Raw genomic sequence first — 14,385 nt, forward strand, 5'->3', positions numbered from 1 at the left:
CTACAACTAAAAAAATTTTTAAAATAGCCTTATAAAAACATTTAATAAGTGTAAACATAACAACAGTAACTAACAGGCTGGGGTTGTGGCTCAATGGTAGAGGGCTTGCCTAGAATGCGTGAGGCACTGGATTCAATTCTCAGCACCACATATAAATAAATAAAGGTTCACTGACAATTAAAAAAAAAGCTGCTAACATTTAAGGGCTCGCTTTGTGCCAAGTACAAGCCTACATATGAATTAATACTCTAGAGTATCACTGTGTGTGTTATTACCATTGGTATAATTTCTTTTTCTTCTTTTATAACTTGCCCATTTGTACTTGTTTACTCTGAAAAATCAGGTCATTCTTTTTCTTCTTTTTAAAATAATTTCCTTTATTAGTCATTTTATGCACACAAACACACACACACATATTTAATTGTAGATAGACACATACCTTTATTTTATTTACTTTCTTTTATGTGGGGCTGAGATTGAACCCAGTGCCTCACATGTTCGAGGCAAGTGCTCTACTACTGAGCTATAACCCAGCCCAGGTCATTATTTTTAAAACCTCGCCAGAATACAAATTAAGTCTAAAAATTTCTAGCAAAATATCCTTAAGAGTTCCAAGAATATGCCTGACATGTAATATTTGTGCATTTATATATTTTACAAACTATATTTGAGAACCTACAATGTGCTGGTCACTGTAATGAATAAAACGGACAACATCTCCATACTCAAGCATTTTTAACCTAGTAAGCATTTGTTAAATTGAGTTAATAAGGGGAAAGAAAAAAGGGGGAACATTTCAATTAAAGAAAGACTAGTACCATAGTACTATTTGTCAGTGCACACCCTTCAACACGCAATAATTGTCTCTTAAGCCATACTTGGAGGATTCAATGAATCCAAGCTTCTATCTTCAGATTAATTTTAAGAACACTGAAATTACAGGTGCACACCACCACACCCACTTTATTACTTATGTCATTTTCATGCTCAGGAACCCATAGTCTTTCAAGGTATTTACCAAGTATACCCCACATTATACTTCTCTACATAAGCTTTTTCAAACTTCCACAACTTCCATACCTCCCACTACTTTCCTTCCCCGACCCCCCACTTCAGTACTTAAGATTAAACCCAGACAGGGTCTCACTAAATTACCAAACCTGACTTGGAACTTGTAATCTTCCTGCCCCAACCTCCCCAAGTAGCTGGGATTACAGGCAAATTCCACCAACCCTTCAAGATTTTCTCTTCCTTCTAAAACCAATCCCTCCATATATATTCTTGATCCTGTCACCTCACTACTATGGAAAGTCAATGTTCCATCTACTATCTTCTTTATCTTCAACTTCTCCTATCAGTGCTTTTGTTCCTCAGACAATAAACACACTATATTTATTCCACCATGAAAAAACTATCCCTTTTCACTTTAAAATCAAACCTGAAAAATGTCTACTTCACACTCTAAAAGTTCATGTTTTCCATCCATTCCTTATCTCACTACAACCTAGCTTCTGCCTTTACACCATTCTTTTGAAGCTGCTTTCACCAGGAATAATTTATTGGGTTCTGTTTTTTTTTTTTTTTTTAATATTTTTTATTTGTCAATGGGCCTTTATTTATTTATATGCTGTGCCGAGAATCAAACCCAGTGCCTCATATATGCTAAGTAAGCATCCTATCATTGACCCACAGCCCCTAAAAAGAACTGTTTTTAATTCTTAACCTCTTAGTATTATATAACTATTATCACTCCTTGATTCAAGTATTCTCCCTCTACTGGCTTCAAGGCCATTGCCATTTAATTTCTTTTTGCTTCCTGAATGATTCCTTTCAATTTCAACTGTTTATGGGTTCCTCTCCTGTGTCCAAGCATTGAAGAGATGAGTTAGCTTGCTCAAAGTCACTAAACTACTAGACAGGAAACCAGATACAAAAATGACTTTATAAACATATGTGTGTGTGTATCTCCCTAACAACTATCAGAATTAACAACACATTTCAGTTTCATTATCTGCTCCCTGATTCTATCACTGCAGATACCACTGTTCCTTGAAGGCAGAAAGAAGACTCACCATCATCATCTTCAAAAGGAGAGAGAGCTTTTTAATGGTAACCTTATTTAAAAAAAAAAAAAAAAAAGTTTTTTTTTTTTTAAACACAGAAACAATATAATTCTTTCTACTCTTAACAACACAACAGCCCTCATTAAAGAAATTAGTCTAAGGAATGAGTCAAAAGATATTTATTAAAGTCATATTAGTATTCAGAAGACTGAATGTATTTCAACCTTTAAAGTATTCATATTGTTAAATGAGCTTGAATTTCATAAGTATCCCTAGCTTGCTTCTCTAAAACTAAAGGGATGCAAAAGACTTGGATTCGGGTTTCAGACAAAGGAGGTGAATGTTGCCAAGCTCCTAGAATTTATATAAATGTCAAATATATAATGATTTCTTTGTAACTCTAAGATTCAATGATAACATCATTAATGTGTATATGTACACAAATTAAAATGAAACATAATTATTCCAAGGGTTTTATTGAAAAGATCAATAGATAAACCTACATTCTTCCCATCCAATACAAAAGAAAATGTTCTTTTATTTCCTGATATATAGCTGTCGATACCTTAGATTTACCTACAGTGTCTGCTCAGAAGTGAACCACCCCATTACTGAAATCAGCAGATATTAATGTTCTCAATGCAGTTATTCTGCTCACTTGAACTGTGCTCCTCTTTCTGTTCATCAACATATAATAGTAAACAATAAATTCTCAGAAATAGGCAGTACCTTATTCAGCATGTATTCATGATTCCATTTAGTATGTTGAGAATTTATTAAAATAACCATCTCCTAACTTGTAACAGTCTGACCAAATTTTAAAATAGAAAGGCTTGCCCTCCAGGAGCTTACATACCTGTTCATTTGTTTTTCTCCCTTCCACCACAGAAATACAGGTCATTTTACACAGATTAAACATGGAAAGTGTTTTATACTTATTTTAGTCAATCCAAACTTCCTAACATTAAGTGCACTTTATGATTAAAATAATTTAGTATTTAGAATGTCTACTACTAATCCTGAATTTCCACTCTAAACCAAAAAAAAACTGGAGTAATAGTTCACAACCTGGAGTTCCTTAATCCTTCCAGAAGAAAAGAGAATTAACACTTACCCGACATTATTCAGCTCCCTAAAAAACATAACAAGTGTCCTGGAGATACAGTCAACATTTCAAAAAAGGTGAACACAAATTACATAAATAGAAGAGTAAAATTCTGCAGGCTATTACTTAATAAATACAGACTGGTAAATCTTTCAAGGCATTATTTTACCATAATGTTCCTTTAAACAGGTCTTCCTCTGGTGCTTATTTACACATTCAAAAGGCATATAATTATGATAGCTGTATACTATAATGGATAATGTACAAAGTTCTACAAAAATGCAATGGAAAGGGGAATTAATTCTGCCTGAAAAGGCTTCACATAGATAATATCTGAGCAACTCTTAGAAGGATAATTTAGCTCTCTAGTCTGCAGATGCCTCATGTATTTTTGGTTACAAAATATTACAGAATTTGCAGAATTTACCTGTAAGTTGTATAAATCTTTAGAGATCACTTATCCTGAGACCTTATACCTTCAAAGTAACAGAATCTTTTCTTTAAAAGTCTAATTGACACTCTAGTGTGTAAAACAGGTAAAGTGGATAGACGGGCTCTTTTGAAAGGCAAAGTTATTGAAAAGTTGCTGTACTCAAACTTCATTTTAAAATATGAAAACTGAAACACTAAGAAAGACAATGATTTAAAGGTCACATAGAAACAGAAAGGAAATAATTTATTGAAAGTTCACCTGTTAAGTCTTATCTCCCCTTTTAAGTCTTGCTTCTCTCTCCACTTGGAATTTATCACTCCTTACTTCATTCCCTGGTCTACCTGGCACATGTTTCCATTGTGGCTTCTATAAAACTTTTAAGTGACCTAATTTTATGTGTCTGTATTTCTCTACTACATTGTAAGCTCTCTGAAAGAAGGGAATGTCTTAATCATCTTTGTATATCACCCAGAATAAAATGTTGTGTACTGCATTGTATCTGACCAAGTATCAAAAAAGATTAAAGTTGGCCTGGTACCTGGCACATAGTAGGATTTAATATTATTTATCAAATCAATTTGTGGAACATAAGGTTATTAAATAATATACCTAAAGCAGTTACAACAGAGTTTGATACACTGTGTCTATTCCATGAACATTAGCTATTATTATGTAACCTTATATAGATAGGGAAGAAAACCCTGAAGCCATTATTGAAATTTTAACCTGAAAGACAAAAACTAAGCAACTTTTATCAAGTTTTCAAATTGCTCATTTACATATTACTAATACAAGCACATATTTCATGAGAAAAAGACAAAATCTTGTACATCTTAAAGGATGGCAGCCTGGGAAAAAATAATACAGAGAGTTGTATGTGATTAATCTCCAGACCTGGAGTGAAAAGAGAAAATGGACTGGTCTTAATCTTGGGGCTAAGTCATATCTTTCTACACCTCAGTTTCAGTCACCTGTGAAATGGGGGTGGTGAAATGTTAACTCTAGGCTTCTTTCCTGCTCCTGCTCTAACACTGTAATATATTTGGACCTAGAATCTTTCAGCTTTCAACTCAACATGAGTTAAAAACTTTATTTTTTAAAAAACCAGCAAATAGTGCACAATGGATTTGGTGTCAGAAGGCCTGGATTTTCATACCAGTCTGGTATCATTTAGCTGTGTCATTCTGAGCAAGAAGCAAACTCTCTGGGTCTCAATGACCTCAACCTGTAAAACGAAGGTGTTGGACAATATGAACTCTTTAAAATACATCACGGTCATGATATTCTATGAAATAAACTAGCTCTAAAGGAAATAGAGATTAAGTCACCATTTATTAAAGATGTTTAGAGGGCTCTGCATAAACCAAAAGTAGAGAATTTCAGGATTAGAAGACTACCTCTCAATCAACTGAGGAACAAGTAACTCTCCAATGTATTTTTGGAAGAGGTCTCCCAACGATTCTAGTTCTGAAGAACGACCCATGGGGAAAAAGTCAGTCATTTCATCTTAGGCCAACTATGATGCAAAGTTCTTTACTGAAGCCAACCCATCCTCTTATAACTTTTGCCCCCTACTTTTACCTCTCACTCACCTCTCAAATGTTTCTGGTTAGCGGTATCTCCCCTTAACTATCCTCTCCTCCAAAATTAAGATTCTCCAACTCTATCCATCTTTCCTCCCAACAGAGTACCAAAACCCCCTTACCGCCCAACCCGCCTTCCTCCATTCTGGCTTTAGTGAAAGTCAAAATTACTCAAACAGCTCTTTCCATTCTGACACGCTGATTCGCTATGGAACCTAAGATTTCTCACTTACCCAGCTGATACCACCCCGCAGGCCCTAATTGCCCTTGCCCCCTCCACTCAAGGAAGCCCTTGCGGGGAGAAGTATGCCCTGTTACCCCGAGAAAGAGAAAGAGAGAGGGAGGGAGGGAGAGAGACACAGAGACACAGACACACACATACACACACACACTCTCACACAGAGACAGAGAGAGAAAGAAGTGACGGCGGCGCCAACACAGGCCCGCACCCTGTTCTCCCCATCCAACCTCCTCCCTCACCGGTACTGCTTGGGGTCGCTGGGAGACTTGATGATCTCAGGGTCTCCGGCATTACTGAGAGACCCCCTCCGTCCCTCCTCTTCGGATTCATCCGCTCCTAGACGGGCAACCCGGCCGCTCTCGCCCAAATCCTGTCCATTGGGTTGCAGTTCAGGGCAGCTGCAGGTGGACTTCGCCTTGTTCCTTCCGGGCATGGTCACAGTAGGAAAAGGTCTGGTAGAGTCTTCACACCGACCCAGCGCTCCGATTCTCCACAGCGCCGCGAGCTCCCGCCCGGCCTCACACAACTTCCTCCCGGTGGCACAGACTGCAGCAACCGCGACTCTCCTCAGCATTCACCACCAAGCCGTAGCGATGGGCATCCCGCTCCCCAGGGCCCACCCCCTCCTCCTCCTCCTCCGCGTTCCAGAGGCGGCGGCCGCGGCCGGCGCTGATGCTGCCGCAGCCGCAGGGGAGGACAGGCCTGAACCCCTCCCCCAACTCGGTCTCTCTCACGCTGACTTCTCTCATCCCCCGCCCCCCTGGACGCGGTGACGCTACTGACGTTAGCCAATCACGAGACAAGAAGGCAGTCACGCTCATGGGAACAACCAATGGTAACAGGGAAGGAAAGGAACCAAAGGGACCCGGCTGGATTCTCGGAGCACCCAGAGAGCATTTCGAAGCCTAACGTGGGCGGGGCGACAGAGAGGAGGCCGAGTGACGCGGAGGACGACGGGAAAAGGGCGCCTGCGCCGCGTTTATGACGTATTCGGCAGCGGCTTTAAGGCAGTAAGTACTGCTCCGCGTCTCAGAAAAATATTCCCCTAGTGAGAAAACTGTGAAGCGAAAGCGGATAGATTGAATTACAAAGTCTTCTCCCATTCGCGTTATATTTTGTGAACTCTGCCTCTCAAACTCGAGGCCGAACGTCTGGCCGTGACTCATCATATAACAAAAAGCAGAAGGCCGGAAGTCTTTTCCTACGCCCAGGAGGTGGACGCTGCCCCCCGGGGGAGTCAAGCGCCGGAAATAGCAATTGAACGTTTCCGCCGCTTTCCTGTCAAGTGCTCTTGCTTTTCGCCCTCAAACCTTATGAAAGTGATTGAAAGATCGGTCTGGACATTTTTTGGCTCCGCCACAGACTAGGGTCCACAGTTATCTTACCTTTAAGTTCACCCAACTTTTATTGAACAACTACGACGTGTCGGCGAGCTGCTTTTAAGTTTTTTCTGCTTGCAGTAGCCTTTGATGGGCAAGCTAAAATGTGACTTAAGTATAGACACAATTAAAAAAAACGTAGCTGACAATAAGATACTGACAGGTTCCGATGATACTAGCACATATAAAAATGAACATGAATGAATGGAGAAACACTTGAAGCAGGGATATGTACTGTGGGCTATTATATCTTAAGTTTTTCTAGGCCTCTTCTGAGCTCCAGGCATGGGATAAAGCCCTGAAAAAAAAATGGGGTATTCAAAAAGTAATAAATGCTATGAAGAATACAGGATAGGAGGATAAGGAGTTGGGGAGGACAGGTGTGGAAGGTTCAGGCAGGAAAGGATGAAACCTGAACTGGGGCAGAAGATGATATTGAAAAGTATTGTTCAACGATCCCAGTTTTCAAGAACCTATCAGCTTTTTAAATAAGCAGCTCCGCTAGACTGCCCTCCTTCGGAGCAGGTTTTTTTTCTTTGTATCTCCAATCTCTAGCATGGCTTCCCAAAACATAGTAAATCATTAAATGTTTGCTATTGAGTAAATACCCGCAGCGACATTGTCTATATTGTGTTAAGAATTATTTTTCTCTCCAAAGCAATAATGCCAGAAGTGAGAAATCATCCAAGTACAGCTAGCAATTAGATTTTCCTTACTAAAAAACAGAATTTACATCTTTAAGTGTGACCTATTAGTTTTCCTTTATTTTTTACTTTGCAGTACTAGAGATTGAATCTACAGCTTAACACATGCTCAGCCAAGCGCCCTACCGCTGAGCTACATTTCCAGCTCTTAGAATTTTGCTTTAAAAAGATCTCTTAGTGGGGCGTGGTGGCACAAGCCTGTAATCCTAGCTGTTTAGGAGGCTGAGGCCAGAGGATCACAAGTTCAAAGCCAGCCTCATCAAATTAGTGAGACCCTGTATCAAAACATAACAAAAAAGGCTGGGGATGAGGCTCCGTGGTTAAGCCCCCATGGATTCAATCACTACAATAAGTTCAAAAAAAAAAAAAAAAAACTCTGAATTTTACAAGTCACCAGATTCAAAATATGGCAACACCGTATAGTGTGGCATTCCATGTATTCATTCTATGTATTCATTCCACCAACAAATCCAGCTGGGAATAGAGTGATGAACAAGAAATTTTCTAGTTCTTTTGATTGTGAATAGTTCCAGAAGGAGATAAAGACACATAGCCCATAGCCTGGCCAAAGAGTTCTCTAAAGAAGGAAATTTAAGCTGACATTTGAAAAATATATAGGAATGGTGCAAGAATGTGTAGGAATGGGTTTGTCAAAAAGCTTTTGATAATCGGGTCAGTATGGCTAAATTACAATAATCTGGGAGCAAAAGGGAAAGAGATGAGTGGCAAAAAAAAATCATACAAAACCTAAGAGTAAGTCACTATTTTGTGTATTTTTTTTGTATCATTGGATTCCCAGCTCTTTGAATGGTTTCTGAAACTCTGTAGTATTTATTCAGTAAATAATGACTGAACAAATGAAGAGAAGTCATGATCACAAGTGTTTTCCAAGTAGATCACTGTGGCTGATGTGTGAAAAATAAATTGGATGGTGAAGGGCCAGGGAAAGTCTGTAAATGAGAAAAGAGGGAGCAGAGCCAGGTATGTGATCTGTGCCTAAAGTTCCAACTACTCAAGAGGCAGAGGTAGGAAGATTGCTTGAACCCAGGAATTATGGGCCAGCCAGGGAAACATAGAGAGACCTGACTCAAACTTTAAAAAGAAAAGGAAGAGGAAGAAGTTGAGAGGCTACTAAATAATATAGGCAATAAAAAATAACTTGAGTTTGGGGAATGATGGTGGAGATAGATAAGTGGTGTATTTAGGAGGTAGAATTGACAGGTTTATTAGTAGTTGATTTGATGTGGGGGAATAAAGAAGAGAGTAGTGTAGGCATAACTTTCTAGCTGATTTTCTGGCTGGATAGATGATAATCCCAGTAATTTTCAGAGTTTCTGAAAGGCAAACATTTTAGAAGGAGAAGAGCATTGGCTCAGTTTTGGACTTTGAGTCAGGTTGAGTTCAAAAAAGAGACCTAAATTGGAGATCAAAATGTTGTGGTTTATCAGTTTCTAAGTTGTAACCAAAGCCTACTGAATAAGACCACCTCAACCCCCATTGAAATTGTGAAGTAAAAAGAGAAAAGGGCCCTAGGACCAAGCTGTGAAGAGGAAGAACTCACAAAAGAGACTGCCAAATTGGTAAGAGAAAAAGCAGAATGTGATGTCCAAGGAAAAAATAATTCTCTGATGCTGGGCTGAGTATAATTTCGAGCCCATAGCAAATGTCAGAATTTCAGATTAAATGTATCAAATATGAAAATTGATAAGGCATCACAGAAGTACTTTAGTTTGGGTCCTTTAGATACAAAAATAAATACCTAGCAATGGAGATGAAGCTCACAAATGACCTATGGCATAACCAGGACTTTCAAACCAAAAGCATTATTTTCCCATTGAAAATAATTTTAAAAGTTGCCACACCTCATTTGCTCTTTTTTAAAATGTGTTTTTAGTTGTAAAAGGAGACAATAACTTTATTTTGTGTATTTATTCTTATGTGGTGCTGAGGATCGAACCCAGTGCCTCACGTGTGCAAGGCAAGTGCTCTACCTCTGAGACACAACCCCAATCCCATACCTCATTTGAATACTCATAGTTATTATAAAAAGTATTTCCTGGAGGAAACATTAAGTCAAGCTACTTCCATTTATAAGAAATTGAGCTAAAATAAATAAATAATAAAGTTAAAGATCACAGGATTATAATTTTAACCCTATTTATCTAGTCTTTCTTACAGTATATAAATGCTTTTTTTTTCCATTTCCACTCCATCATTAGCATCCTATACTCCTTTCCAGCTTACCTCGTAGATTTCCTTCTCATGAGGTAGTGACCCTTTGCTCTCTATTATTCTGATGAAGTTCAGAAATCATGAAAAAATAAAAACATCTCATTTCTATGTTTGATGCCTACCTCTGAAAATTATTTTAATTTTAGTCAATGTGATAGCTGTCTACCTACCAGAGAAACAAATCTGAGCTTTACTCCTAAAAACTCAAAGGTAAGTTATTCTTAACCCCATTATTCGCCTTTATATTTTGAGAGTTAGGAAAAGTCAAAAGTATGATGGAGTATTGGTTCTACGTTGAGTAGATGTAGAATTCAATACGTCTGGTGTGGCATAAGCCCATTTAGCTTCAAGCCCAGAATTATCTTCCTTTTTCTAGTACCTAAAATTCCCGTATCTGTGATTCATTGTAATCTTTTATGACTCCTCTTAAATGCCTGTTACACTTTTGAAAGAAATGAAAACTAAGGCCATTTTGTGACTAGTGTTTCAATTTTAGAACACTCTCTGGGAAACTTGAGATCATCATAAACCTGGGGTGGGTGAGGAAATTACTAAATGTAGGTGAAAAGGCAAAGAGGAGGTAGGTAACAACAGAATTATTATTTACAAAATACTGTCTGTGGCCCACGCTCTAAGAAATTATACCTTTGGAGCTCTAGCTATTATGGGTCCCACCCACTGATTGTTATCCACCTTTGGCAGTTTTGTATCCAGGTCAAGAAATAGGCCTATTTTTATGGAGCTTTGTTTATGTAATATACAAAGTAATTTATGAGATTATAAAAACAGTTTTCTCCTTTATTATAAACATGGTTATAGGAGGAATTTAGTGCTTAGACCTTAAGATAAATTAGGAATTGCTCTAAAAATTATGCCAAATGAAAGATTATTCTATAACCAGTGCCCCTCTTCTGGTTTAAAGATATGCATTTTAAGACTTTGTCTAGAAAGGAAAATGTGAAGACACAAAAATTATGTTTATAATATATAATTCAGATTATGTTGTTATTCTTTTTAAAATTCATCAATGGCCCCTCTTTTATTTTTTTCCTCCTGGTACTGGGGATTGAACCCCAGGGGCACACTGCCACTGACTACATCCCCAATACTTTTTTAAATTTTTATTTTGAGATATAGTCTCTCTAAATTGCTCAGACTGGTCTGAAATTTGTAATCCTCCTGCCTCAGTCTCCCCAATAGCTGGGATTATAGGCCTGTGCTAGCATACCTGGAACACACTGACTGGCTAGCTGAGTATTTTATTTATTTGTTTGTTTGTGTTTGTTTTGGTTACTGGGGATTGAAACCAGGAGTACTTTACCACTGAGCTAGTCCCAAGTCCTTTTCACTTTTTATTTTAAGACAGGGCTCATTAAGTTGCTAAAACTGGCTGGGATTACAGGGGAGCACCATTATGCCCAGTCACAATGACTTTCTTACCCTAACACACCAGGATATTTCCTTTTTTAGGGCTGTTATCTCTGCCTCTTGGCCTGGAATATTCTTCCTTTAAATTTTGCATTGCTGGCTCCTCATGAGTCATACAACAGTTCAAATGTCATTCTCAAGAAGTGTCTTCTATTATCCAAAATAGTATTCATTATTTGAAATTATATTATTTATTTGTGTATCGGCTTTTTGACTATATACTGTCTATATTATCAGTCCATGCAGAGTTGGTATTTCATTTGTCTTATTTCCGACCATATGGCTAGAATCAAAAATCATGCCTAGTATATATTGAATATTCAATAAACACTTGTTGAGTTAATCAATGAATGATACAGAAAGGGAGGACAATTGAAGTTTCAAGACCAATTGAGTGTGTATAGCTTTAAATTTGAGATGAACACCTTTATCATTGGGCTAGGAAAGAAGATATAGGCAGAGATAGGTACAGATGTAGCAAAAAAATTAACTAGTATTAGGAAGAAGGAAGCAACTAGAATTTATTTATTTACTTTGTTACTAGAGATTGAACCCCAGGGCACTTTACCACTGAGCTACATTCCCAGCCCTTTTTATATTTTATTTTGAGACAAGGCCTCACTAAATTGCTGAGGCTGGCTTTGAACTTGTGATCTTACTGCCTGCCTCCCAAGCCACTGGGATTATAGGTATGTGCCACCGCACCTAGCCCCCCAACCCCCAAGTAGTGGGGATTGAACCCAGGGTACTCTATCACCAAGCTCCACCCCTAGCCTTTTTATTTGATTTTATGATAGGAATTTGCTGTGGTTCCCAGGTTGACCTCAAACTTGCCTCAGCTTCCCACATTGCTGGGATTACAAGCATGTGCCACTGTGCTTAGGTTTTTAGACTCAGGGCCCTCTGAACATGCTAGGTAAGTGCACTACCATTGAGCTACACTCCCAGTGTAGCAGCAGGAATTTAAAAGAGTTTTTGTCTGATAGTCCTCAGCCTCTGTTCTCCTTTTGAAATATGATACAAAGTCAGTGCTGTGACTGAGGGATAGGTAGTGTGAGGGGTCTTGCTTTCTTGGAAATAAGTAAATAAGATATTTGCTTTTACTGTTTGTTTAAATTTCACACATCTTGAAACCAAGCCCAGGTGGTAGTTTCTGTTTCCTGAGTAACTATCATACTTTGTGCCAAGCATTTTACTTTCATTGACTCATTTAATCTTCACAAAAATCTGAATCTGACACTCACTAGTTGACAGAGAAGTTAAATATCTTGTACAAAAAAAAAAAAAAATGAAGCTACCAGAATTGCAAACTATATGTTTCTGAGTCAAAGATTATATTCTTTCATCTCTTATGTGTTGCCTATCAGTAACCCAATGTGGTTAATTCCCAATCTAATCTTTAATTGCAAAGTAACAAATGTCATAACTAATATATCCCAAAAGGACAGTTCATCACTATGACTAAGAAAATATCTGGCTTAAATCATATTGTTATGTCCTGGGCATGTACCAATGTGTAGCAATGAATCCCACCATTCTGTATGATTATAATGCATCAATAAAAATACAGAAAAAAAGTAAGTATCTAATATTCCAATAATCATCCTTCCTTTCTGAATTATTAGGTCTAAAAGTCACTTACTGAGATGGGGATGTAGCTCAGTGGTAAAGCACTTGCCTAGCACATATAAGGCTCGGGTGCCATCCCTATATAGCTAATAATAATAATAATAATAATTAATAAATAAACAAAGTCACTTACTTAGGTGGACTAAGCAAGCCAGGACCTCTGGGTAGGAGCAACACAATGATATGTGTCAGGACACGAACAATGTAAGGAGGTGACCATGAGGGCTAATGGTGCAAGTGTCTGAGTCCAAAGAAAGGAGAGTGAGGGGTGAGGGCAGCAGTCCTAATGGGAAATTGGTTACATACAGGGGTGTTTTGGCATATAAGTAAATATATTGAAGATAATGAGAACCAGGTTTATCACTGTGTGCTGGGTTTCTGTTCTCGCAACTAAAAGGCTCAGGGGTCACTCCAGTTGAACTGGGCTAACTGGTCTGCACAAAATAACCCCACAGGAGACACAAATACCTTTTTCTTTGGGGTCGCTATGACAGCTTCTCTGACCTTAAGGGTTCGCAGGAAGAGAGAGAGAGAGCAGGAGCTGACCCCTTTTATTGAGGAGAAGCTATTCAAATGAGGCAAGGGGTCAGGTTTCAGGGAGCTGAGTCTATCTTCATGATGTCCACTGTCAGCAGGTTGACTGACACCTGGGTAGGCCACACCCAAGGGCACAGTAAGAGAAGGGGACACACACAAGGCACTTCCATGGAAGATTCTATCCTAAACAGGGCAAGGGATTATATTACAAAGGAACAGGTAAGCATAGCTTCACCCATGGGGCTGTAGCAAGACACATCCATGCAGGAGACACCGACCCTGGAACCCAAGAAGGGTAGGGAAAGCTCTGCCACATTTCTGTGACTAAGTGCCTCAGCACCCAGCTAGGGAGTGTGACTCAGTCACGTGTAAGGTTGGTCTCCCACAACTAGGGGAGGCAGAAGTTAAAAGATGGAAAAGCAGAAAATTGGAATGAACTCTGCGATGTTAAATTATGTTGTACATAATTTGAGACTATGTAAGCTTGGTCAAGTGCATGCCTAACCTGTCCCTAGGTTTAACATCACAAAGTTCATAATTTAAAGTATCAAAGTTAAATTATTAAGTATCAAAGTGAACTCATGATTTTCAATAGTGTTTTAGTTAGGGTTTTCATCACTCTGACCAAAATACCTGACAAGAACAATTATAGAGGAAAAGTTTATTTGGGGCTCACAGTTTCAGAGGTTTAGTTGGTGGTTGGCTGATTCCATAGATCCGGGCTAGAGATGAAGCAGAACATCAAGGCAGAAGGGTAAGGAAAGAATGGAGGAAAGCAGCTCAGGACATGGCAATCAGAAAAAGAAAGACAGTTTAGCTCACCAGAACAAAATGTATACCCCAAAAGCACACCCCCAAAGGCACCTCCTTCAGCCATACCCTACCTTACCAACAGTTACCACCCAGTTAATCCATTTGAAATTAGGTTAAAATTCTCATAACTGAATCATTTCACCTCTAAACTTTCTTGTGTTGTCTCACACATGAGCTTTTGGAGGACACCTCATCTCTAAACCATAATAAATGTATAGAGAGAAATAAATATATGTGT

The 14,385-nt window shown here is 38.6% G+C and overlaps 1 protein-coding gene and 1 long non-coding RNA gene across 4 annotated transcripts in view; one reads left to right on the top strand and one right to left on the bottom strand.

The window, feature by feature from the left end:
• Positions 1-6,062, bottom strand: part of Nrdc (nardilysin convertase) — an 87,989-nt gene extending 81,927 nt beyond the window's left edge. Inside the window, exon 1 of one of the 2 annotated variants that reach the window (XM_046450937.2) lies at positions 5,665-6,062. In XM_046450937.2, coding sequence (XP_046306893.1) covers positions 5,665-5,999 — 335 coding nt within the window. In that variant the 5' untranslated portion in view covers positions 6,000-6,062. The remainder of the gene's footprint in view (positions 1-5,664) is intronic. The other variant, XM_046450938.2, reaches the window with a different exon arrangement.
• A 92-nt stretch (positions 6,063-6,154) lies between these two features.
• LOC131424419 (uncharacterized) overlaps positions 6,155-14,385 on the top strand; it is a 116,382-nt gene continuing 108,151 nt past the window's right edge. For both annotated transcript variants that reach the window (XR_009227378.1, XR_009227379.1), the window contains exon 1: positions 6,155-6,435. This is a non-coding gene — a long non-coding RNA (uncharacterized LOC131424419). The remainder of the gene's footprint in view (positions 6,436-14,385) is intronic.

This window comes from Marmota monax, unplaced genomic scaffold (assembly GCF_021218885.2).
Source record: "Marmota monax isolate L192 unplaced genomic scaffold, Marmota_monax_Labrador192_F-V1.1 WCK01_AAM20220418_F8-fsc00023, whole genome shotgun sequence".
In the NCBI taxonomy this organism is placed as follows: Eukaryota; Metazoa; Chordata; class Mammalia; order Rodentia; family Sciuridae; genus Marmota; species Marmota monax.